Here is a 25,210-nt window from a genome sequence, read left to right as displayed (position 1 = left end):
TCCCAGGGCAGGTACAGCACGGGTTAGATACAGAGTAAAGTTCCCTCTGCACTGTCCCATCAAACACTCCCAGGGCAGGTACAGCACGGGTTAGATGCAGAGTAAAGTTCCCTCTACACTGTCCCATCAAACACTCCCAGGGCAGGTACAGGGGGTTAGATACAGAGTAAAGCTCCCTCTACACTGTCCCATCAAACACTCCCAGGGCAGGTACAGGGGGTTAGATACAGAGTAAAGCTCGCTCCACACTCTCCCATCAAACACTCTCAGGGCAGGTACAGCACGGGGTTAGATACAGAGTAAAGCTCCCTCCACACTGTCCCATCAAACACTCCCAGGGCAGGTACAGCACGGGTTAGATACAGAGTAAAGCTCCCTCTACACTGTCCCATCAAACACTCCCAGGGCAGGTACAGGGGGTTAGATACAGAGTAAAGCTCCCTCTACACTGTCCCATCAAACACTCCCAGGGCAGGTACAGGGGGTTAGATACAGAGTAAAGCTCCCTCCACACTGTCCCATCAAACACTCCCAGGGCAGGTACAGGGGGTTAGATACAGAGTAAAGCTCCCTCTACACTGTCCCATCAAACACTCCCAGGGCAGGTGCAGGGGGTTAGATACAGGGTAAAGCTCCCTCTACACTGTCCCATCAAACACTCCCAGGGCAGGTACAGGGGGTTAGATACAGAGTAAAGCTCCCTCTACACTGTCCCATCAAACACTCCCAGGGCAGGTACAGGGGGTTAGATACAGAGTAAAACTCCCTCTGCACTGTCCCATCAAACACTCCCAGGGCAGGTACAGCACGGGGTTAGATACAGAGTAAAGCTCCCTCTACACTGTCCCATCAAACACTCCCAGGGCAGGTACAGCACGGGTTAGATACAGAGTAAAGCTCCCTCTACACTGTCCCCATCAAACACTCCCAGGGCAGGTACAGGGGGTTAGATACAGAGTAAAGCTCCCTCTACACTGTCCCATCAAACACTCCCAGGGCAGGTACAGCACGGGTAAGATACAGAGTAAAGCTCCTTCTACACTGTCCCATCAAACACTCCCAGGGCAGGTACAGCACGGGTTAGATACAGAGTAAAGCTCCCTCCACACTCTCCCATCAAACACTCCCAGGGCAGGTACAGCACGCGGTTAGATACAGAGTAAAGCTCCTTCTACACTGTCCCATCAAACACTCCCAGGGCAGGTACAGGGGGTTAGATACAGAGTAAAGCTCCCTCTACACTGTCCCATCAAATACTCCCAGGGCAGGTACAGCACGGGTTAGATACAGAGTAAAGCTCCCTCCACACTCTCCCATCAAACACTCCCAGGGCAGGTACAGCACGGGGTTAGATACAGAGTAAAGCTCCCTCTACACTGTCCCATCAAACACTCCCAGGGCAGGTACAGCACGGGGTTAGATACAGAGTAAAGCTCCCTCTACACTGTCCCATCAAACACTCCCAGGGCAGGTACAGCACGGGTTAGATACAGAGTAAAGCTCCCTCCACACTCTCCCATCAAACACTCCCAGGGCAGGTACCTCACGCGTTATATACAGAGTAAAGCTCCCTCTACACTGTCCCCATCAAACACTCCCAGGGCAGGTACAGGGGGTTAGATACAGAATAAAGCTCCCTCTACACTGTCCCATCAAACATTCCCAGGGCAGGTACAGCACGGGTTAGATATAGAGTAAAGCTCCCTCGACACTGTCCCATCAAACACTCCCAGGGTAGGTACAGCACGGGGTTAGATACAGAGTAAAGCTCCCTCTACACTGTCCCATCAAACACTCCCAGGGCAGGTACAGCACGGGTAAGATACAGAGTAAAGCTCCTTCTACACTGTCCCATCAAACACTCCCAGGGCAGGTACAGCACGGGTTAGATATAGAGTAAAGCTCCCTCTACACTGTCCCATCAAACACTCCCAGGGCAGGTACAGCACGGGTTAGATACAGAATAAAGCTCCCTCTACACTGTCCCATCAAACACTCCCAGGGCAGGTACAGCACGGGTTAGATACAGAGTAAAGCTCCCTCTACACTGTCCTATCAAACACTCCCAGGGCAGGTACAGGGGGTTAGTTACAGAGTAAAGCTCCCTCTACACTGTCCCATCAAACACTCCCAGGGCAGGTACAGCACGGGTTAGATACAGAGTAAAGCTCCCTCTACACTGTCCTATCAAACACTCCCAGGGCAGGTACAGGGGGTTAGATACAGAGTAAAACTCCCTCTACACTGTCCCATCATACACTCCCAGGGCAGGTACAGCACGGGTTAGATACAGAGTAAAGCTCCCTCTACACTGTCCCATCATACACTCCCAGGGCAGGTACAGTACGGTTAGATACAGAGTAAAGCTCCCTCTACACTGTCCCATCAAACACTCCCTGGGCAGGTACAGCACGGGTTAGATACAGAGTAAAGCTCCCTCTACACTGTCCTATCAAACACTCCCAGGGCAGGTACAGGGGGTTAGTTACAGAGTAAAGCTCCCTCTATACTGTCCCATCAAACACTCCCAGGGCAGGTACACAGAGTTAGACGCAAAGTAAAGCAATCATCAGTGAACATCCCCACTTCTGACCTTATGATGGAGGGAAGGTCATTGATGAAGCAACTGAAGATGGTTTGGCCTAGGTCACTGCCCTGAAAAACTCCTGCAGTGATATCCGGGAGCTGAGATGATTGACAGGGAGAGTATACAAGGGTAAAGCAGTAGATATAATTTATCTAGATTTTGAAAAGGCCTTGGATAAGGTACCCCACAATAGACTGATGAACAAGGTCAGGGAATGCAGAGTCAGGGGACAAGGAGCAGAATGGATCGTGAGCTGGTTTCAGGACAGAAAGCAGAGAGGAGGGGTAAAGGGTAACTATTCTCAGAGGCTGAAGGTGGGCAGTGGGGTCCCACAAGGAGCAGTGCTGGGACCACTGGTCTTCACAGTTTATATTGGCAATTTCGACTTTGGAATGAAAACACAATTTCTAAATTTGCAGATTACATTTGTCAATACTGAGGGGGACTGCAACACATTACAGGAGGACATGAATAAATGCAGAATGGGAATATAATTGGCAAATGAAGTTCAACACAGATAAATGTGAGGTATTACATTTTGGGAGGAAGAATAGGGAGGTCACTTATTACTGGGAGGGTGCGAGCCTGGGGGCCGGGGGGCGGGGGGGGGGGGGTGATAGAGGAACAAAGGGATCTCGGATACAAATACACAAATCATTAAAAGTTGTCACACACATTAGTAAGGCCGTAAAAATAGCAAACCAAGCACTAGCGTTTATTTCTAGAGGGATAGAATTGAAAAGTCAGGAAGTTATGCTAAACCTGTATCGGACCTTGGTTAGACCTCACGGAGCTCTGCGTACAGTTCTGGTCACCATATTATAAAAAGGATATCGAGGCACTGGAGCGGGTGCAGAGAAGATTTACAAGGATGATACCAGAAATGCGAGGGTGTACATATCGGGAAAGGATGAACAGGCTGGGTCTCTTTTCTCTTGAAAAAAGAAGGCTGAGGGGTGACCTAATAGAAGTCTTTAAATTCTGAACGGTTTTTGTTATGTTTTGAATAAAGAATCTGACCAGATACTGTGAGCTCAAGGTATTTATTACAGGTCTCCAGAGTGCCTCTTCAGCCTGTGAGGCCTCCTTATATACAGATGCTCCCAAGGGATTGTGGGATTCCTTGGGACTCCAGGGGATGAGCCCTCTGGTGGTTAAGCAAGGTATTTGCAGGTTTACATATATAACAATACTTCCCCCCCCAAAGTCAATAGTGTAACTATTTACAATGTGAGTCGATCTGGGGCCTTCCTTTCCCTGGTTGATCACCTCGGTGCAAATGCTGGTTTTGGTGAGTCATTTGTTGGGCCTTCGCTGGGCTGCTGCACAGCTGGCCTTGCTGGGCTGCTGGGGGTGGTGAGTCCTGCTGGGCTGCTGCAGGTGATGGGTTCTGCTTCATGGTCAACCGCTGGGTCAGTTGTCACTTGTGTGTGTGTTGGAGGGTCGAAAAAGGTAGAGTCTATTGTGGGATGTTCTGGATAGTCCGTAAATCTGAGTTTGGTTTGGTCCAAGTGTTTTCTGCAGGTGAGTCCATTTGAAAGTTTGATCAGAAACACCCTGCTCCCCTCTTTGGCCATGAGAGTGCCAGGAAGCCATTTGGGCCAAATACAGGATCATTAATCTCGATTTCGCATGACACATTTGCGCGATCATGATATGTATTCTGTTGAAGCCGCCTACTCTCTCTCTGTTTGTGTGGATCAGGGTGGACTAACGAGTGCTTTGCCTTAAGTGCCCTTTTCATGAGCAGTTCAGTGGGGGGAACCCCAGTGAGCGAGTGGGGTCTTGTGCGGTAACGAAGCAGGACTCGGGATAGGCGAGTCTGCAGTGAGCCTTCAGTTACCCTCTTCAAGCCCTGCTTGATTGTTTGCACAGCTCGCTCTGTCTGACCATTGGACGCTGTTTTAAACGGGGCAGATGTGACATGTTTGATCCCATTGCGGGTCATGAACTCTTTGAACTCGGCACTGGTGAAGCATGGCCCATTGTCACTCACCAGGACATCAGGCAGGCTGTATGTGGCAAACATGGCCCGCAGGCTTTCAATGGTGGCAGCGGACGTGCTTGCCGACATGATCTCACATTCAATCCATTAGGAGTACGCATCGACAATCACAAGGAACATTTATCCCAAGAATGGGCCTGCATAGTCGACATGGACCCTGGACCACGGTTTGGAGGGCCAGGACCATAAACTTAGTGGCGCCTCCCTGGATGCATTATTTAACTGTGAACATGTGTTACATTTGTGCACGCAGAACTCTAAGTCCGCATCGATACCGGGCCACCACACGTGGGATCTGGCTATCGCTTTCATCATTACAATGCCTGGATGGATACTGTGGAGGTCACTAATGAAGGTGTCCCTGCCCTTTTTTGGCACCACTACCCGATTACCCCATAGGAGGCAGTCTGCCTGTCTGGACATTTCATCTCTGCACCGCTGGTACGGCTTTATTTCTTCCTGCATCTCTAACGGGACACTAGACCAACTCCCGTGGAGCACACAGTTTTTTACTGAGGACAGTAAGGGGTCCTGGCTCGTTCAGGTTCTAATCTGTTGGGCGGTAACAGGTGATTGCTCACTCTCGAATGCTTCCATTACCATAACTAAATCTGCAGGCTGTGCCATCTCCACCCCTGTGGTGGGCAATGGCAGCCTACTGACAGTATCGGCACAGTTTTCTGTGCCTGGCCTGTAGCAGATGGCGTAGTTGTATGCGGACAACATGAGCGCCCATCTCTGGATGTGGGCTGATGCATTTGTATTTATTCCATTACTTTCAGAAAAGAGGTATATAAGTGGCTTATGGTCAGTTTCCAATTCAAATTTGAGCCCAAACAGATATTGATGCATTTTCTTTACCCCATAGACACACGCAAACGCTTCTTTTTCGATCATGCTGTAGGCCCTCTCAGCCTTAGACAGACTTCTGGATGTGTAAGCAACCGGTTGCAATTTCCCAGATTCATTAGCTTATTGCAATACACACCCGACAACGTATGACAACGCATCACATGCTACTACCAAACACTTACATGGATCATACAACACAAGCAATTTATTTGAGCATAACAGTTTCCTAGCTTTCTCAAAGGCATTTTCTTGGCTTTTACCCCATACCCATTCATCTCCTTTACGCAGTAAAGAGTGCAGTGGTTCTAACAATGTGCTAAGACCTGGTAAGAAGTTACCAAAATAGTTCAGGGGTCTTAGAAACTACCGCAGCTCCCTCACGTTCTGTGGTCTCGGTGCGTTCTCGATTGCCTCCGTCTTCGAATCGGTGGGCCTGATGCCGTCCGCCGCGATTCTTCTCCCCAGGAACTCCACTTCAGACTCCAGGAAAACGCACTTCGAGCGTTTTAACCTGAGCCCCGGCACCGCTCCATCGTAGGAGACCTTTACTGTAGCACTGCCGATTACGGAAATCAGTTCCCTTGTGCACGTTCTCAGTTTAGTTCGAATGGGAGTCAGGACTGGCCTTGAGGCCTTGCTGCACCACAATTTATCGAAAGTCTTTTTGCTCATTATGGACTGGCTTGCATCCGTGTCCAGCTCCATTGACACCAGAAGTCCATTTAATTCAACCTTCAGCATTATCGGGGGACACTTTGTGGTAAATGTGTGCACCCCATATACCTCTGCCTCCTCGGTCTGAGGCTCTGGTTCATTGTGATCCACCGTGGATCTGGCCTCCTCTGCAACATGGTGGTTTGCAGGATTAGCAGGGTTTGCAGCTCGCCTGCACATACATTGGAGGTGTCCCATTGTTCCAAGCCCTTGCAAACGTATCCTTTGAAGCAGCATGAATGGAAATGATGATCACCTCTGCAGCGCCAACAAGGTGCTAATGGCCTTGTATTCACCACCCTTGATGGTGGACTCTGTGGATGTGCAGCTGCAGGCATGTGAGTCTTGCCCTGTACGTTGCAATTCAAAAACAACATTACTTTGTTGACAGTACTTGCAGCAGTACTCGTGTGCTGAGAGATTTGTTTGGTATTGTCACTGGTGGCAATGAATGCCTGGGCTATCGCTATGGCTTTACTCAAGGTTGGAGTCTCTACAGTCAAAAGTTTGCGAAGTATTACTTCATGGCCAATGTCAAGTACAAAGAAGTCCCTGAGCATGTGCTCCAAGTGTCCTTCAAATTCGCAATGTCCTGCAAGGCGCCTTAGCTCGGTGACGTAGCTCGCCACTTCTTGGCCTTCAGACCTCTTGTACGTGTATAACCGGTACCTCGCCATCAGAATACTTTCCTTTGGGTTTAGATGCTCCCGGAGCAGTGTGCACAAATCATCGTATGACTTGTCTGTGGGTTTCGCTGTAGCGAGCAGATTTTTCATGAGGCCTTACGTTGGTGCCCTGCAAACGGTGAGGAGGATCGCCCTTCGTTTGGCAGCGTTCGCTTCTCCTTCCAGCTCCTTGGCCACGAAGTATTGGTCGAGTCGCTCCACGAAGGTTTCCCAATCATCTCTCTCCGAAAATTTCTCCAGGATGCCCACGGTTCTCTGCATTGTTGCGGTGGGGTTCGTCATCTGTATCTCGTCGCCAGTTGTTATTTCTTGAATAAAGAATTTGACCAGATATTGTAAGCTCAAAGTAATGTATGACTGTAGTCCTTTATTATAGGTCTCCAGAGTGCCTCTTCAGCCTGTGAGGCCTTCTTATGTACAGGTGCTCCCAAGGGGTTGTGGGATCCCTTGGGACTCCAGGGGATGAGCCCTCTGGTGGTTAAACAAGGTATTTATAGATTTACATATATAACAGTTTTGATAGAGTGGATACAGAAAGAATGTTTCCACTTGTGGGGAAGAGCATTACTAGAGGCCATCAATATAAGACAGTCACCCAGAAATCCAATAGGGAATTCAGAAGAAACTTATTTATCCAGAGAGTGGTGAGAATGTGGAACTTGTTACCACAGGGAGTGGTTGAAGCGAATAGTATCGATGCATTTAAGGGGAGGCTAGACATGTATATGGGGGAGAAAGGAATAGCTTTAGATGAGGAAAGACGGGAGGAGGCTCGAGTGGAGCAAAAATGCCGGCATGGTCTGGTTGGGCTGAATGGGCTGTTTCTGTGCCGTATATCCGGTGTAATCCTGTGACCTCCAGCAACTACAACCATCTTCCTTTGTGCTGGGTATGACTCCAGCCAGTGGAGAGTTTTCCCCCTGATTCCCATTCAGTTTTACTCGGGTTCCTTGATGCCACACTCGGTCAAATACAGTCACTCTCACCTCACCTCTGGAATTCAGCTCTTTTGTCCATATTTGGACCAAGGCTGTAATGAGGTTTGGAGCAGCGGTCCTGGTGGAACCCAAACTGAGCATCAGTGAGCAGGTTATTGGTGAGTAAGTGCCACCTGATAGCACTGTCGACGACACCTTCCATCACTTTGCCGATGATTGAGAATAGACTGATGGGGCGGTCATTGGCCAGATTGGATTTTTTTTAACTTTGTGGACAGGACATAGCTGAGCAGTTTTCCACTTTGTTGGGTGGAGGCCAGTGTTGTAGCTGTACTGGAACAGCTTGGTTAGAGGTGCAGCTAGTTCTGGAGCACAAGCCTTCAGCACAACAGCCAGGATGTTCTCGGGGCCCATAGTCTTTGCTGTATCCAGTGCACTCAGCTTGATATCACGTGGCGTGAATCGAAATGGCTGAAGACTGGTTTCTGTGATGGTGAGGACCTCAGGAGGAGGCCGAAATGGATCATCCACTCGGCACTTCTGGCTGGAGATGGTTGCAAACACTTCAGCCTTGTCCTTTTCACTGACATGCTGGGCATTGAGGATGGGGATATCCCTGGAGCCTCCCGTTAGTTGTTTAATGGCCCACCACCATTCATGTGTGTGTGACTTTCTCTCTCTCTCTCTCCACCTCCCTCTATCCCTCCCTCCCTGTTCATTTCCTTTCATCTCTCACTGAAACTAAAATGTAATTTATACAACACATCACTACCCCTGTGTGGGCTGTGTGTACAGAAATCAGCCTTTGACCAACTACATCAGTCTGCTCGGTCAGGTGGGGCTGGTGGTTGATGGGATCATGCACTGCCTGGTACACCGCTGAACCAAACAGCGCAGAAAGAGCCAGGCTCCATGGCCTCAACTGCCCTGTTATATGGAGCTTCTGCTCCTGATACCCAGCGACTCCTGATGGATAGAACTACAAATGAGGAATCCAGTAACTCTTAGATCACCGAAACATCACAACTGGTGCTCCTGGAGTCTCCGGGATCTCAGAGGAAGCAAGTCAGGGGTTGGATGTAGTGTGTCAGAGGATAGATAGGAAGGGTCAGAGGTTGGATGGAGGGGGTTGAGATAGAATGGGAAGGGTAGGGATTAGATGGGAAGAGTCAGGATAGGATGGTGTGTCAGAGGTTGGATAGGAAGGGTCAGAGGTTGGATGAAGGGGGTCGGGATAGAATGGGAAGGGTAGGGATTAGATGGGAAGAGTCAGGATAGGATAGTGTGTCAGAGGTTGGATAGGAAGGGTCAGGGGTTGGATGGAGGGGGTCAGAGGATGGATAGGAAGGGTCAGAGGTTGGATGGAGGGGGTTGGGATAGAATGGGAAGGATAGGGATTAGATGGGAAGAGTCAGGATAGGATGGTGTGTCAGAGGTTGGATAGCAAGGGTCAGAGGTTGGATGAAGGGGGTCAGAGGTTGGATAGGAAGGGTCAGAGGTTGGATGGGGTGGGTCTGGGTTGCATGGAGTGGGTTGGTGATTGGATGGGGAAAATTGGGACAATGATAGAATGGGTTCGGGTTTGGTTGGGAAGGGTTGAATGGAACAATTCATGGCTTGTGTTCAGAGACTTAATGTAGCTAGGGAGAATCTTAACCAGCTTAATAAATAACGCTTCCAAATCATGAAGCACAGAATGTGCAGAAAAAAATGTACATTCGACAAACCAAGGCCAGGAATTCTGATGGTGCTTTCAGGCAGAATGGCGAGCGGATTGTCTTGCAGTGACAGTGACAGCTCGCACAGGAGATTCAGCAGCTGGCCGAAAGCCATGATGTGCGAGGATTCTTCACCGTAGTCAAGGCCACCTATGACCCAAACACTCAAGGCCCCACCCCACAAACGGGGAGACACTCATCGAGGACACTGAGGCAGTCAGGGCCCGCTGGAAGGAGCACTTCAAAGATCTCCTCAATCGGGACTCTGCCTTTGACACGAGTGTTCTCGACTCCATCCCGCAGCATGCTACCCGCCACCACCTCAGTAAAACCCCAGCCCTGCACGAGGTAGAAAAGGCCATCCGCCAGCTCAAGAACAACAAGGCATCGGGAGCAGATGGAATCCTCGCCGAGGCACTAAAGTATGGTGGAGAGGCACTGTTGGCACGAATGCATGACCTCATCTCTCTTATCTGGAAGGAGGAGAGCATGCCGGGAGATCTCAGAGATGCCGTAATCATGACCATTTTTAAAAAAGGGGATGTCCGACTGTGGCAACTACAGAGAAATCTCCCGGTTATCAGCCACTGGGAAGGTCATCGCTAGAATCCTCCTCAACCGTCTTCTCCCTGTGGCTGAGGAGCTCCTCCCGGAGTCACACTGCGGATTCCGTCTACTACGGGGTACAACAGACATGATCTTTACGGCGCGACAACTGCAAGAGAAATGCAAGGAACAGCACCAACACTTGTACATGGCCTTCTTTGACCTTACAAAGGCCTTTGACACTGTCAACCGCGAGGGTCTATGGAATGCCCTCCTCGGTTTCGGTTGCCCCCCACAGTTTGTCGCCATCCCCCGCCTGCTCCACGACGACATGCAGGCCGTGATCCTGACCAATGGATCCACCACAGATCCAATCCACGTCCGGACCGGGGTCAAGCAGGGCTGCGTCATCGTGCCAACCCTCTTCTCGATCTTCCTCGCTGCAATGCACCACCTCAATGCCCAATAAACCGTGATGTTCCTGCTTCAGCCATTCTCATTCCCGCTCAGTTGATGTGTATTCAAGTTAAAACAAGCCAGCCAGACCCACAGGAAGAACCACAGTAACAAAGAGACAGGCTGGAGATATGACTTGCTTTTCAATTGGACAGCCTCAGGCAGGAAGGACAGTTGGGCTTTAAGCAGTCTTGCAGGTATAAGAATGGCAGTTAGAAGCCATCGCTCTCTCCCCTCTTCTACGCCTGCTTGCAACGCACAAGGACCGAGCACTCTGTCTGAAGAAGCCACCATCTATGAGCCAAGAGAGCCTCGCTGCTGCAACCGGGAGGTTGATCCTGAGACTGGGACTTGAATACCACAGTTTGGTACGGACCCAGAAGATACGCCTCATCGGGAGAAGCAGCGAGTAAACCAGAGGAGTAATTGGTGAGCATTATCCCAGCCCACAGATCTTTAAGACCACCACATAGTGTGAAAGGGTGTTGTGTGTCCCAACCAAGCCTTAGAGGTTTTCGTGGGGAGGTTTTTGCAAGGATCATAAGCCTACGCACATTCCTATTGGACAGATTTAGTGGTGCAATTTTGAATCTGGGCAGGGGTGTTTTAGATATGGGTACTTCGCATTAGGGGCCTGTTTAGATGGGCCAGACTGTGTACTGTACTGCATTTGTTTGTTTTACACATCAGGGTGTGTGTGGTTTTACTGGGTGCAGGTGTGTGTTTTAACTTTAATAAAGCATTGCCGGTACTCGGACCAAGGTACCCGTCCCCGACTCATTCATTTGTTCAGTACAGTAATTCCAGCATTAGAACTATTGTAAAGTGGGGGTGCTTTGCAAACACCTAAGGGAAACCACTAACAGAGGACAGACGCACCAATGTCCCCATCATTGAAGCACTGACCACACTCAACCAGCTCCGTTAGCGGGCCACATTGTTCGCATACCTGACACAAGACTCCCAAAGCAAGCGCTCTACTCGAAACTCCTACATGGCAAGTGAGCCCCAGGTGGGCAGAGGAAACGTTTCAAGGACACTCTCAAAGCCTCCCTGATAAAGTGCAACATCCCCACAGTCCCTGGCCAAAGACCGCCTGTGATATATTCACAGAGCACAAGCACACACACAGCTTTCTAACATGGCAGGCAGCTCTCAGAAGTCTCTGGAACCTCCTGCTTCTGTTTAATTATTAACTCTGTAGTTGCAGTACACAATACATCCACATCCACAGTGTGGAGCTACAAACATTACAAGCTTACAGACATTACACTTCTCCCTCTTTAATGAAGAAGTTATTATAACAAACATCATACATAACTTGCATGTTTATACATAACACAGGATATAAACTTATTTTTTCCATATTTACAAATTTAACTTTACCACTTGTTTTCTGTTTCGAAGAGGATACCTTCGCTCTCGAACAGAACCTTGCAATCATGGTGTTGAATCTAAACTCATTCGAGGCTCCTCCTGAGGAACGTTTTCCTCCATGAAATTTCCTTGATTTTTATTTGAACTCACTCTAACTTCAGGCTCTTTGTTTTCCTGACTCGGACTCAGACTTTCATTCTGATTCTCTCCTGGATTGGTTTCCAGTACGTTGGATTTAGGATTTGCTACTGGTATATCAAAACTATCTGATGAGTCAGAAATAACTGAATCATTCCCACCTTCAACTCCTTCCATGTCTGTAGGTAAAATATGATCAATATGAACAAACCTAACCTGTCCATTATCAAACATCTTGACCAAATATGTGCGAGGACCACATATCTTCACCACTCTTCCTGGTAACCACTTTAACCATTTATGGTGATGGTTCTTCACTCTCACCTTTTGATTTAATTTCACACTTCTTTTACTCTACCTCTGTCTTAATTGTCTTGTTTCTCTTCTACGGACTGTGCCAAGTTTGGTTTTAACAACGAGAATCTGGTTCGTGGCTGTCGTTTGAGAAACAACTCTGCTGGTATTCTACCAGTAGTTGTATGAGGATTAGTACGATATGTAATTAGAAAATTAGACAATTTGTGATCCAATGACAACTGCTATTTCTTTGGATTTGGATCTAACATTTGTTTTATGAGGGCACATTTTACAATTTGTACAGTGCGCTCTGCTGCACCATTCAAAGCAGGATGGTATGGTGGAACCTTGGTATGTTTCACACCATTTTTGCTCGTGAACTGTGCAAATTCTTCTGAACGAAATTGTGGTCCATTATCCAAAACAATTTATTTTGGGAGGCCAAATAAAGAAAATAAACTTCGCAAAATGTCCAATGTTTTATTTGTTGTTATTTTCCACATTGGAAACACCTCAACCCACTTCGAATGGCTATCAATCACAATGAACAATTGTCCTACTAACTCAGCAAAATCAATACATAGCCTTTGCCACACCCTGGGAGGCCATTTCCATGGCTGTAATGGTACTGGTAGTGGTAGCTTGCTTACCGATTGACATGTTGTACACTGACTCACGATGTACTCTATATCTTTATCAAGACCTGGCCACCATAAGTAACTGCGTGCAAAACTCTTGGTCAAACACATTTCCAGGTGCTGGTCATGGAGATCTCCTAATAATTTGGACCTGAATTTATTTGGTATAACCACTCTTGCACCCCACATGATACAATCTTTATCGACTGATAATTCATTCCTACGAATGAAGAATGGATGAATATCTTTGTCTGTTACCTGGTTTAGCCATCCATTTGCAATATAATCATACACCTTTAACATAACTGGGTCACGTTTGGTTGCTCTACCAATCTCTTCAGCTGTGACTGGCAGTTCATCAATGTATGAAAAAGAAAACACTTCTTCCTTATCCGGTGAAAATCATGATGGGGAAGGCAATCTAGACATTGCATCAGCATTACTGTGATCAGCTGATCATCTGTATTCAATATCATATGTATATGCTGACAAAATCAAAGCCCATCTCTGCATTCGGGCTACAGCTAATGTTGGAACTGGGGACTTTGGATGGAGGATTGCTGTTAGGGGCTTATGGTCCGTACGACCATACAAGTATTTGTGAAAGTTCTTGACCCCAAAAATTAATGCCAAAGCTTCCCTTTCAATTTGCGCATAATTACTCTCACTGGCACTGAGAGTGCGTGAAGCAAAAGCAATTGGTCTCTCCTCCCCACTACGTAATACATGCGAGATCACTGCCCCAACTCCATACAGAGAGGCATCACATGCTAGCTTAATCTCCTTAGATATGTCATAGTGAACTAACATGACGCTCTTGAGCAATTTGCTTTTACACTCCTTGAATGCTGTATCGCATTCTTTTGACCACTTCCAATGGACCTGTTTTTTCAATAGTTCATTCAGTGGATGTAATACTGTAGCCAAATTTGATAGGAACTTCCCATAATAGTTCAAAAGACCCAAGAATGAACGAAGTTCAGTGACATTCCTGGGAGTGGGTGCATTTCTGATTGCATCCAGCTTTCCCTTGGTTGGATGTAAACCATCTTTGTCAACTCTGTACCCTAAGTACTCCACTGAGTTTTTAAATAACTCACACTTACGAGCAGACACTCGTACTCTGTGCTTCTCTAGCTGTTTGAGGACTTCATTCAATATGTTATTATGAATTTGCCTATTTGGTACTGAAATTAGTATGTCATCCGAATAACATACTACCCCTTCAATACCTTGCAAAATCTGCTTCATCACCCCTTGGAATATGGCAGGGGCGGAAGACACTCCAAACGGTAGCCTATTAAATTAATACAGGCCTAGATGAGTATGAAGGCAAATGGCATGTTGGCCTTCAAAGCTAGGGGATTTGAGTATTGGAGCAGGGAGGTCTTACTGCAGTTGTACAGGGCCTTGGTGAGGCTTCACCTGGAATAGTGTTCAGTTTTGGTTTCCTAATCTGAGGAAGGACATTCTTGCTATTGAGGGAGTGCAGCGAAGGTTCATCAGATTGATTCCCGGGATGGCAGGACTGACATATGAGGAGAGACTGGTCGACTGGGCCTGTATTCACTGGAGTTTAGAAGAATGAGAGGGGATCTCATAGAAACATATAAAATTCTGATGGGATTGGACAGATTAGAGGCAGGAAGAATGTTCCGATACTGGGGAAGTCCAAAACCAGGGGTCACCGTCTAAGGATAAGGGGTATGCCATTGAGGACTAAGATGAGGAGAAACTTCTTCACTCAGAGAGTTGTTAACCTGTGGAATTCTCTACCGCAGAAAGTTGTTGAGGCCAGTTCGTTAGATATATTCAAGATGAAGTTAGATATGGCCCTTACGGCTAAAGGGATCAAGGGGTATGGAGCGAAAGCAGGAAAGGGGTACTGAGGTGAATGATCAGCCATGATCTTATTGAATGGTGGTACAGGCTCGAAGGGCCGAATGGCCTACTCCTGCACCTATTTTCTATGTTTCTATGTTTCTATGTTATAGTCAAGCATGACTTGGACTCCTCATCTAGTTCAAGCTGTAAGTAGGCATTCGTAAGATTCAGTTTTGAGAAGATCTGACCACCTGTCAGTGTTGTGAACAAATCTTCTATAGTCGGCAATGTATTGGGGACATTACACTCTGGAACCTGGTTTACGGTTACTTTATAATCACCACACAATCTTACCTTACCATCGGACTTAGGTACAACAACAATGGGTGTAGCCCAATTACATCGATCTATCTTACAAATAATGTTCTCAGTCTCTAGTCTTTTGAGTTCCTGCTCAACTTTCTCCTTGAGTGCATATGGTACGGAACGTGGCTTGTAGTAAACTGATCTAGCATCCTTCTGTACCCTGACACTCGCCTTGAAGCCTTGTATCGGAGCCTGTTTCATAGAACACCTTCAGATACTTCTTGATAACATCATCCGTTGATGCAAATCTCACTTCCACACGGAAAATCTCACCCCAATCCAGCTTCAGTGATCTCAACCAATTTCTTCTTAGTAAGGCCGGCTTGTCTCCTTTCACTACTATTTGAGGCAAGTTCTGAAATTGATCTTTATATTTCACCGGTACGGTGATACGACCTACCACAGGAATTTTCTCTCCCGAGTAGCCTCGCAGTTCTATCTTGGATTTCGCCAATGGGAAATCACGCAATTTGTCGAGGTATAGTGACTCCGGTACTATACTCACGGATGCACCCGTGTTGAGTTCCATTGGTATCTTGAATCCCACAACATCTATGTGGATTTTGATGCTTTCCGAATCGCTGTCGGTTAACCTCGTGCTCCTGATGACGTGTAACTCTAACATCTCCTCGTCCTGTTGTTGTTCTTCCATGCTATGTAGTCTCTGGCAATTTATACTCATAGCTTTGAAAACTGGAGTCATAGCTTTGAAAGTCGGCATGCCTGCGCAAGATGCCCAGTCTTTCTGCAGAAGAAACACTCTGCCTTCATATATGAACAACTTTGAGCAATGTGTTGTCCCAGGCACCTATAGCACGACTTCGCTGCTCTGCTAGGATTTCCAGTTTCTGAGACTTTGGCTCCCTAACGCCTTTTACTTTGAACCTGCAGGCGATTTACCTCGGTTGACTGACAACCGTAATTATTTTGAAATTCTCGGGAATATTGATCGGACATCCCCATCGACCTCGCTGTCTGACCAGCAATCTCAAAAGTCAAGTCATCCGTCATCAATAACTTTCTCCTGATCTCATTATTTTTAATATCACAAACAAAACGATCCTGCAATGCTCGGTTTTGAAAGTTTCTGAAATTACAGTGCATCGATGGCTTTTTTAATGCTACAATGTAATCACTGATTCTTTCACCAGCCTTTTGATTTCGTAGACCGAAACGATAGCTTTCAACAATTTCTAACGGTTTGGGGTTATAGTGCTGCTCCAGCTTCGTTAAAATCTCTTTAAGCATTGTGTCCTTTGGCTCGACAGGCACAAGCAGATTTATCAGTGTTTCATACAATTCAGGTCCAGCTGCAGATAAGAAGATAACTCGCTTCTGTTCCAACACAGCCCAGTTCTGGTCTGCATTCTCTGGAACTTCAATTATGTTATTTGCAGTGAAATACCGGTCCACATATGCCTTAAACCTTTCCTGGTCGCGTTCATATACACCTAAGTGTCCCATTACTGCTATGGGTGTGCCATTTTAAACTCTGCAGTAACTCGTGTGCTCGTTTTTTATCTCGGATTTTGTAGCTTTTTCCAAAAGCAGAGAAACTTCCAAAGTCTCTCTGTTGGCTGTCTGAATCCTTCACCAACAAAATTACAGCTTTAAATCATCCGAAAAATCCCATCTCGCTGCCAAATGTGATATATTCACAGAGCACAAGCACACACACAGGTTTCTAACATGGCAGGCAGCTCTCGGAAGTCTCCGGAACCTCCTGCTTCTGTTTAATTATTAACTCTGTAGTTGCAGTACACAATACTTCCACATCCACAGTGTGGAGCTACAAACATTACAAGCTCACAGACATTACACCGCCTTAAGTGGAGGAAGTGCATCCGGGAGGGCGCTGAGCACCTCGGGTCTCGTCGCCGAGAGCATAGAAACATAGAAACATAGAAAATAGGTGCAGGAGCAGGCCATTCAGCCCTTCTAGCCTGCACCGCCATTCAACGAGTTTATGGCTGAACATGAAACTTCAGTACCCACTTCCTGCTTTCACGCCATACCCCTTGATCCCCCGAGTAGTAAGGACTTCATCTAACTCCCTTTTGAATATATTTAGTGAATTGGCCTCAACTACTTCCTGTGGTAGAGAATTCCACAGGTTCACCACTCTCTGGGTGAAGAAGTTTCTCCTTATCTCGGTCCTAAATGGCTTACCCCTTATCCTTAGACTGTGACCCCTGGTTCTGGACTTCCCCAACATTGGGAACATTCTTCCTGCATCCAACCTGTCCAAACCCGTCAGAATTTTAAACGTTTCTATGAGGTCCCCTCTCACTCTTCTGAACTCCAGTGAATACAAGCCCAGTTGATCCAGTCTTTCTTGATAGGTCAGTCCCACCATCCCGGGAATCAGTCTGGTGAATCTTCGCTGCACTCCCTCAATAGCAAGTATATCCTTCCTCAAGTTAGGAGACCAAAACTGTACACAATACTCCAGGTGTGGCCTCACCAAGGCCCTGTACAACTGTAGCAACACCTCCCTGCCCCTGTACTCAAATCCCCTCGCTATGAAGGCCAACATGCCATTTGCTTTCTTAACCGCCTGCTGTACCTGCATGCCAACCTTCAATGACTGATGTACCATGACACCCAGGTCTCGTTGCACCTTCCCTTTTCCTAATCTGTCACCATTCAGATAATAGTCTGTCTCTCTGTTTTTACCACCAAAGTGGATAACCTCACATTTATCCACATTATACTTCATCTGCCACGCATTTGCCCACTCACCTAATCTATCCAAGTCACTCTGTAGCCTCATAGCATCCTCCTCGCAGCTCACACTGCCACCCAACTTAGTGTCATCCGCAAATTTGGAGATACTACATTTAATCTCCTCGTCTAAATCATTAATGTACAATGTAAACAGCTGGGGCCCCAGCACAGAACCCTGCGGTACCCCACTAGTCACTGGCTGCCATTCCGAAAAGTACCCATTTACTCCTACTCTTTGCTTCCTGTCTGACAACCAGTTCTCAATCCACGTCAGCACACTACCCCCAATCCCATGTGCTTTAACTTTGCACATTAATCTCCTGTGTGGGACCTTGTCGAAAGCCTTCTGAAAGTCCAAATATACCACATCAACTGGTACTCCTTTGTCCACTTTATTGGAAACATCCTCAAAAAATTCCAGAAGATTTGTCAAGCATGATCTCCCTTTCACAAATCCATGCTGACTTGGACCTATCATGTCACCATTTTCCAAATGCGCTGCTATGACATCCTTAATAATTGATTCCATCATTTTACCCACCACTGAGGTCAGGCTGACCGGTCTATAATTCCCTGCTTTCTCTCTCCCTCCTTTTTTAAAAAGTGGGGTTACATTGGCTACCCTCCACTCCATAGGAACTGATCCAGAGTCAATGGAATGTTGGAAAATGACTGTCAATGCATTCGCTATTTCCAAGGCCACCTCCTTAAGTACTCTGGGATGCAGTCCATCAGGCCCTGGGGATTTATCGGCCTTCAATCCCATCAATTTCCCCAACACAATTTCCCGACTAATAAAGATTTCCCTCAGTTCCTCCTCCTTAATAGACCCTCTGACCACTTTTATATCCGGAAGGTTGTTTGTGTCCTCCTTAGTGAATACTGAACCAAAGTACTTGTTCAATTGGTCTGCCATTTCTTTGTTCCCTGTTATGACTTCCCCTGATTCTGACTGCAGGGGACCTACGTTTGTTTTTACTAACCTCTTTCTCTTTACATACCTATAGAAACTTTTGCAATCCGCCTTAATGTTCCCTGCAAGCTTCTTCTCGTACTCCATTTTCCCTGCCCTAATCAAACCCTTTGTCCTCCTCTGCTGAGTTCTAAATTTCTCCCAGTCCCCAGGTTCGCTGCTATTTCTGGCCAATTTGTATGCCACTTCCTTGGCTTTAATACTATCCCTGATTTCCCTAGATAGCCACGGTTGAGCCACCTTCCCTTTTTTATTTTTACGCCAGACAGGAATGTACAATTGTTGTAATTCATCCATGCGTTCTCTAAATGTCTGCCATTGCCCATCCACAGTCAACCCCTTAAGTATCATTAGCCAATCTATCTTAGCCAATTCATGCCTCATACCTTCAAAGTTACCCTTCTTTAAGTTCTGGACCATGGTCTCTGAATTAACTGTTTCATTCTCCATCCTAATGCAGAATTCCACCATATTATGGTCACTCTTCCCCAAGGGGCCTCGCACAATGAGATTGCTAATTAATCCTCTCTCATTACACAACATGCAGAAACCAAGCGCAGGCAGCGGAAGGAGGGTGCGGCAAACCATCCCACCCACCCCTTCCTCAACCACTGTCTGTCCCACCTGTGACAGAGACTGTAATTCCCATATTGGACTGTTCAGTCCCCTAAGAACTCACTTTTAGAGTGGAAGCAAGTCTTCCTCGATTTCGTGGGGCTGCCTATAATGATGATGAATAAATAAAGCTTCCAAATCATGAGGCGCGGACTGTGTAGAAAAATAGACTTTCATTCGACAAACCAAGGCCAGGAATTCTGATGGTGCCCCTGGGCAGAATGATGAGCGGATTATCTGACAGGGTCCAGAGCTTGGGGTGGAATCCACAAACACTGCCACCCTGTATTGGTGAGGTGTTATGGTAAACCCCTATGGTGGGGATGGAGTGGGGGGAGGTGAGTGTGTCTTCTGCACCTACCGTCCACTTAAATGTCCTGAAGGTGTGTCGGGGGCAGGGCGGGGAAGGGGAAATCCCAGAAGACCCCAACAAAGGATCATGCCTTCTGTTGCCTGGGCCCCAAGCTCTGGAACTCCCTGCTTAAACCTCTCTTTCCTCCTTTAAGACGCTTCTTCAAACCTACCTCTTTGAGCAAACTTTTGGTCATCTGCACTAATTTCTCCTTATGTGGCTCGGTGTCAATTTTTTGTCTCATGGGGTGCTTCACTGTGTAATAGACACGATATAGATACAAGTTGTTGTTGCAATTCCCCCCATTACACCAGCGAACGTGCCCCATCAGCTGAGAGCCTGGCCCAGATTCACATGGGCCCTTCCGAGAGGGGACCTTATACCCCTTTGAACCTACCTCCAGATCGGCGGAGGAGAACTCGTATGGGATGTTCCAGCCTAAAGCCCCGTACTTGTTCCGTTCCTGGATAACGGCGTTGAAGAGACACAGACTGAACAGAAGCCTCCTCCAGGTTAGCCCTGTGTTCTCCTTCCTGAACATCCTTTCCGTCACTTCCCCTGAGCCACTGGCTCCAAAGCTGGTCAGCAGTTTGTTCTTGAGGCCTTGTGGAGGCTCCACGGCGACCTGTGAAAGAGGGGGGGGACCACCTTGTTCAAAATCATTGGACGATATACTTTACATTCATCCCCGCCGACCCCCGAACCCAGCACCCCAGTTTTCTCCTGGGCCCACATTTACCTCGCCCAAGTGCCCATTGCTCACACGTGACACTGGGCATGAGTGACAACAGGACTTTCAATCGTGTGGGGCATCACAGCCGAGCCAGTTTTCCCCTGACGACCGCACAGGCCCTTTCCAGGAGGAGTCACCGGACAGCGATCAGGAGCGGGGACCCTGGCTAAGATTCCCCGGCCCAGCGGGGGAGCAGAGGGGTGAGGAGGGGCAGTGGGGAGAACTGGAGAGGAGAGGGAGGGGGAGCAGAGGGGTGAGGAGGAGGAGTGGGGAGAATAGAGGAGAGGAGGAAGGGAATAGAGGGGAGAGAAGGGGGAGTGGGGGGAACTGGAGAGGAGAGGGAGGGAGAGCAGAGGGGAGAGGGACGGGGAGCAGGAGCAGAGTGGATGGAGTGTGGAGGGGAAGTGGAGGGGAAGTGGAGAGGTATGGGGTGCAGAGGGAGATGGGGTGCGGAGGGAGATGGGGTGTGGAGGGGGAGGGGGTGCAGAGGGAGATGGGGTGCAGAGGGAGATGGGGTGTGGAGAGGGAGGGGGTGGGGAGAGAGATGGGGTGTGGAGGGAGATGGGGTGCAGAGGGAGATGGGGTGTGGAGGGGGAGGGGGTGTGGAGGGGGAGGGGGTGCGGAGGGAGATGGGGTGTGGAGGGAGATGGGGTGTGGAGGGGGAGGGGGTGCAGAGGGAGATGGGGTGCAGAGGGAGATGGGGTGTGGAGAGGGAGGGGGTGGGGAGAGAGATGGGGTGTGGAGGGAGATGGGGTGCAGAGGGAGATGGGGTGTGGAGGGGGAGGGGGTGCGGAGGGAGATGGGGTGCGGAGGGAGATGGGGTGCGGAGGGAGATGGGGTGTGGAGGGGGAGGGGGAGTGGGATCGTTGTGGAGGGAGATACAGAAGTGGGGGAGAGGAAGGAATATTAAGATGAGTCATCCCCTACACCTTCTCCTTTAAACAACCTGCTCAACCCATTTGCACTCCCTCCTCTCTCCTCATCCAATCCCTTCCCCTAGTGCTCATCTTTGTCTTCCTCCCCTCTTGTTCCTCATGTCACGCTTCTCTCCACATTCCCCCTCCACTGCTCTTCCCCCCACCTGTTTTCCTTCTCCGTCCCCTCCTCCATCCCTCTTCCTTCCCTCCTGTTTTCCCTCTCCACCCCCTCCGCCATCTCTCTTCCCCCCTCCACTGCTCCTCCCCTCCAGTGGAAAATATTCCATTGTGCTTTGTAGATGGTGGAAAGGCTTTGGCAAGTCACTCGCCGCAGAATACCCAACCGCTGAAAGAAAGATTTGCATTTATATAGTGCCTTTCTCGACCACTAGAAGTCTCAAAGCGCTTTACAGCCAATGAAGTACTTTTGGAGTGTAGTCCTTGTTGTAATGTACTTGGTTAAAGAGGGAAGTATTAATGAACGTCTTAAAGTAGGAAAGAGAGGTAGAGAGGCAGAGTGGTTTAGGGAGGGAGTTCCAGAGCTTAGGGCCCAGGCAGCTGAAGGCATGGCCACCGATGGTTGAGCAGTTATAATCAGGGATGCGCAGGAGGGCAGAATTTGAGGAGCGCAGACATCTCGGGGGTTGTGGGGCTGGAGGAGATTACAGAGATAGGGAGGGGCGAGGGCCATGGAGGGACTTGTAAAGAAGGATGAGAATTTTTAAATCGAAACGTTGCTTAATCGGGAGCCAATGTAGGTCAGCGAGCACAGGGGTGATGGGTGAGTGGGACTTGGTGCGAGTTAGAACATGAGCTGTCGAATTTTGGATGACCTAAAGGTTACTTAGTGCAGAATGTGGGAGGCCAGCTAGGAGTGCGTTGGAATAGTCAAGTCTAGAGGTAACAAAGGCATGGATGAGGGTTTCAGTAGCAGAAGAGCTGAGGCAGGGGCGGAGGTGGGCAATGTTACGGAGGAGGAAATAGGGGGTTTTATGCTGCGGATATGTGGCCGGAAGCTCATTTCAGTGTCAAATATAACGCCTAGGTTGCGAACAGTCTGGTTCACCCTCAGATTGATGCAAGGGAGAGGGATGGAGTCAGTGGCTTGGAAACGCAGTTTGTGGCGGGGACCAAAGGCAATGGCTTCATCTTCCCAATATTTAATTGGAGAAAATTTCTGCTCATCCAATACTGGATGTCGGACAAGACCACAGAGACCGAGGAGGGGTCGAAAGAAGTGGTGGAGAGGTAGAGTTGGGTGTCGTCAGCGTACATGTGGAAACTGACGCTGTGTTTTCGGATGATGTCGCCGAGGAGCACCATGTAGATGAGAAATAGGAGGGGGCCAAGGACAGATCCTTGAGGGACACCAGAGGTAACGATGCAGGAGTGGGAAGAGAAGCCGGAGATTCTCGGGCTACGATTAGATAGATAAGAATGGAACCAGGCGAGTGCAGTCCCACTCAGCTGGACGATGGTGGAGAGGCGTTGGAGGAGGATGGAGTGATCAACCGTGTCACAGGCTGCAGACAGGTCCAGAAGGACGAGGAGGGATAGTTTACCTTTGTCACAGTCACAAAGGATGTCATTTGTTACTTTTATGAGAGTCGTTTCGGTACTGTGGCAGGGGCGTAAACCAGAGTGAAGGGATTCAAACCATGGAGTTCTGGGAAAGATGGTCACTGATTTGGGAGGCGACAACACGTTCAAGGACTTTGGAGAGGAAAGTGGGGTTGGAGATGGGGCAGTAGCTAGCAAGCACAGTGGGGTCAAGGGTTGGCTTTTTGAGGAGAAGGGTGATGACCGCAGATTTGAAGGAGAGGGGAACTGTTAACAATGTCGGTTAACATAGGAGCCTAACATAGGAGCCAAGAAAGGAAGTTGGGTAGTTAGCTGTTTAGTGGGAATAGGGTCAAGGGAGCAGGAAGTGGATCTCATGGACAAGATGAGCTTGGAGAGGTCAAGAGGGGAGATCAACGAGAAACTAGAGAAAGATGCGAGTTTAGGACTAGGGCAGGGGGGAGCCTCAGAGGATGTTTGGCCCGGTGGGCTAGAGGAAGGAAGGGAACCGCAGAGGCAGCTGATCGGATGGTCTCAATCTTTGAGACAAAAGTCCATGAGCACCTCACACTTGTTGGAGGTGAGTGTGGTGGAGACAGGGGAGAGGGGTTTAAGAAGCAGTGGAGAATAGTAGCCGGGTGTTATCTTTGCATTCCAGAATGATCCTGGAACAGTGAGCAGTTTTTGCAGACAAGAGTAGGACCCAATAATGCTTTATGTGGTCGAGCCAGATCTGGCGGTGAATGGCTGAACCAGTTGTCCGCCACATCCATTCAGGTCTGCGTCCCTTGGACTTGAGGGAATGATGAGGGCTGTACCGGGGGAACAGCCAGGGTGAGAGAGAGTAATGGTTTTAATAGGGACTGGGGCATCAGAGGTGGTGCTGAGGGTGTGGTTGAGCAGATAGGTGGCTGCAGAAATGACATGGTGAATGGAGGGCCAAAGGTTGGACAGTTTGAAGTCGATAAGTGCAGTTGTAAGAGAGTTTGGCGAGAGTTTATTCCAGGGGCGGATGCAGAAGGAAGTAGGTTTGGATGGGGGAAGGGGGATGTGGGTGGAGAGTGATCTAAGAAAATGGTCAGAGATGGCCTTATCTGTAACTGACACGGTAGGAATAGTGAGCCCACGAGAGAGGGCAAGGTCAAGCACTGTTAACGACACCTTCCATCACTTTGCTGATAATTAAGAGAACATAAGAACATAAGAAATAGGAGCAGGATTAGGCCATTCAACCCCTCGAGCCGATTTTGAGTAGACTAATGGGGCGGTGATTGGCCAGATTGGATTTGACCTGCTTTTAGTGGACAGTACATACTTGGGCACTTTTCCACATTGTTGGGTAGATGCCAGTATTGTAGCTGTACTGGAACAGCTTGGCTAGAGATGCGGCTGGTTCTGGAGCACGACAGCCAGGATGTTCTCGGGGGCCCAGAGCCGTTGCTGTATCCAGTGCACTCAGCCGTTTCCTGATATCACGTGGAGTGAATCGAATTGGCTGAAGACTGGTTTCTGTGATGGTGAGGACCTCAGGAGGAGGCCGATATGGATCATCCACTCGGCACTTCTGGCTGAAGGTGGTTGCAAACGCTTCAGCCTTGTCTTTTGCACTCACGTGCTGGGCTCCGCCATCATTGAGGATGGGAATATTCATGGAGCCTCCTCCTCCCGTTAGTTGTTTAATGATCCACCATTCACGATGGATGTGGCAGGACTGCAGAGCTTTGATCTGATCCGCTGATTGTGGTATCGCTGAGCTCTGTCTATAACATGCTGTTTACCATGCATGTAGTCCTGTGTTACAGCTGCCCCAGGTTGGCACCTCATTTTTAGGTCTGCCTGGTGCTGCTCCTGGCACTTCTGCACTCCTCATTGAACCAGGGTTAGTCCCCTGGCTGGATGGTAATGGTAGAGTGAGGGATATGTCGGGCCATGAGGTTACAGATTGGGGTGGAATACAATTCTGCTGCTGTTGATGGCTCACAGGGCCTCATGGATGCCCAGTTTTGAGCTGCTCGATCTGTTCTGAATCTATCCCATTTAGCACGGTGGTAGTTCCACACAACATGATGGAGGATGACCTCAGTGTGAAGCAGGACTTTGTCTCCACGATGACTGTGTGGTGATCACTGCTACCAATGCTGTCATGGACAGATACATCTGCGTCAGGTAGATTGGTGAGGACCAGGTCAAG

At 48.4% G+C, this 25,210-nt stretch overlaps 1 protein-coding gene across 3 annotated transcripts in view; it reads right to left on the bottom strand.

Moving 5' to 3' along the window:
* The window catches only part of LOC139267496 (dynein axonemal heavy chain 6-like), a 729,921-nt gene that overhangs the window by 350,210 nt on the left and 354,501 nt on the right, over positions 1–25,210 (bottom strand). For all 3 annotated transcript variants that reach the window (XM_070885895.1, XM_070885898.1, XM_070885896.1), the window contains one exon: positions 20,207–20,434. In XM_070885895.1, the coding sequence (XP_070741996.1) occupies positions 20,207–20,434 (228 nt within the window). The remainder of the gene's footprint in view (positions 1–20,206; positions 20,435–25,210) is intronic.

The sequence above is a fragment of the Pristiophorus japonicus genome, chromosome 7, assembly GCF_044704955.1.
Source record: "Pristiophorus japonicus isolate sPriJap1 chromosome 7, sPriJap1.hap1, whole genome shotgun sequence".
In the NCBI taxonomy this organism is placed as follows: Eukaryota; Metazoa; Chordata; class Chondrichthyes; family Pristiophoridae; genus Pristiophorus; species Pristiophorus japonicus.
Note: the sequence above shows the minus strand (reverse complement) of the source record. Positions and strands in the feature narration are given on the sequence as shown.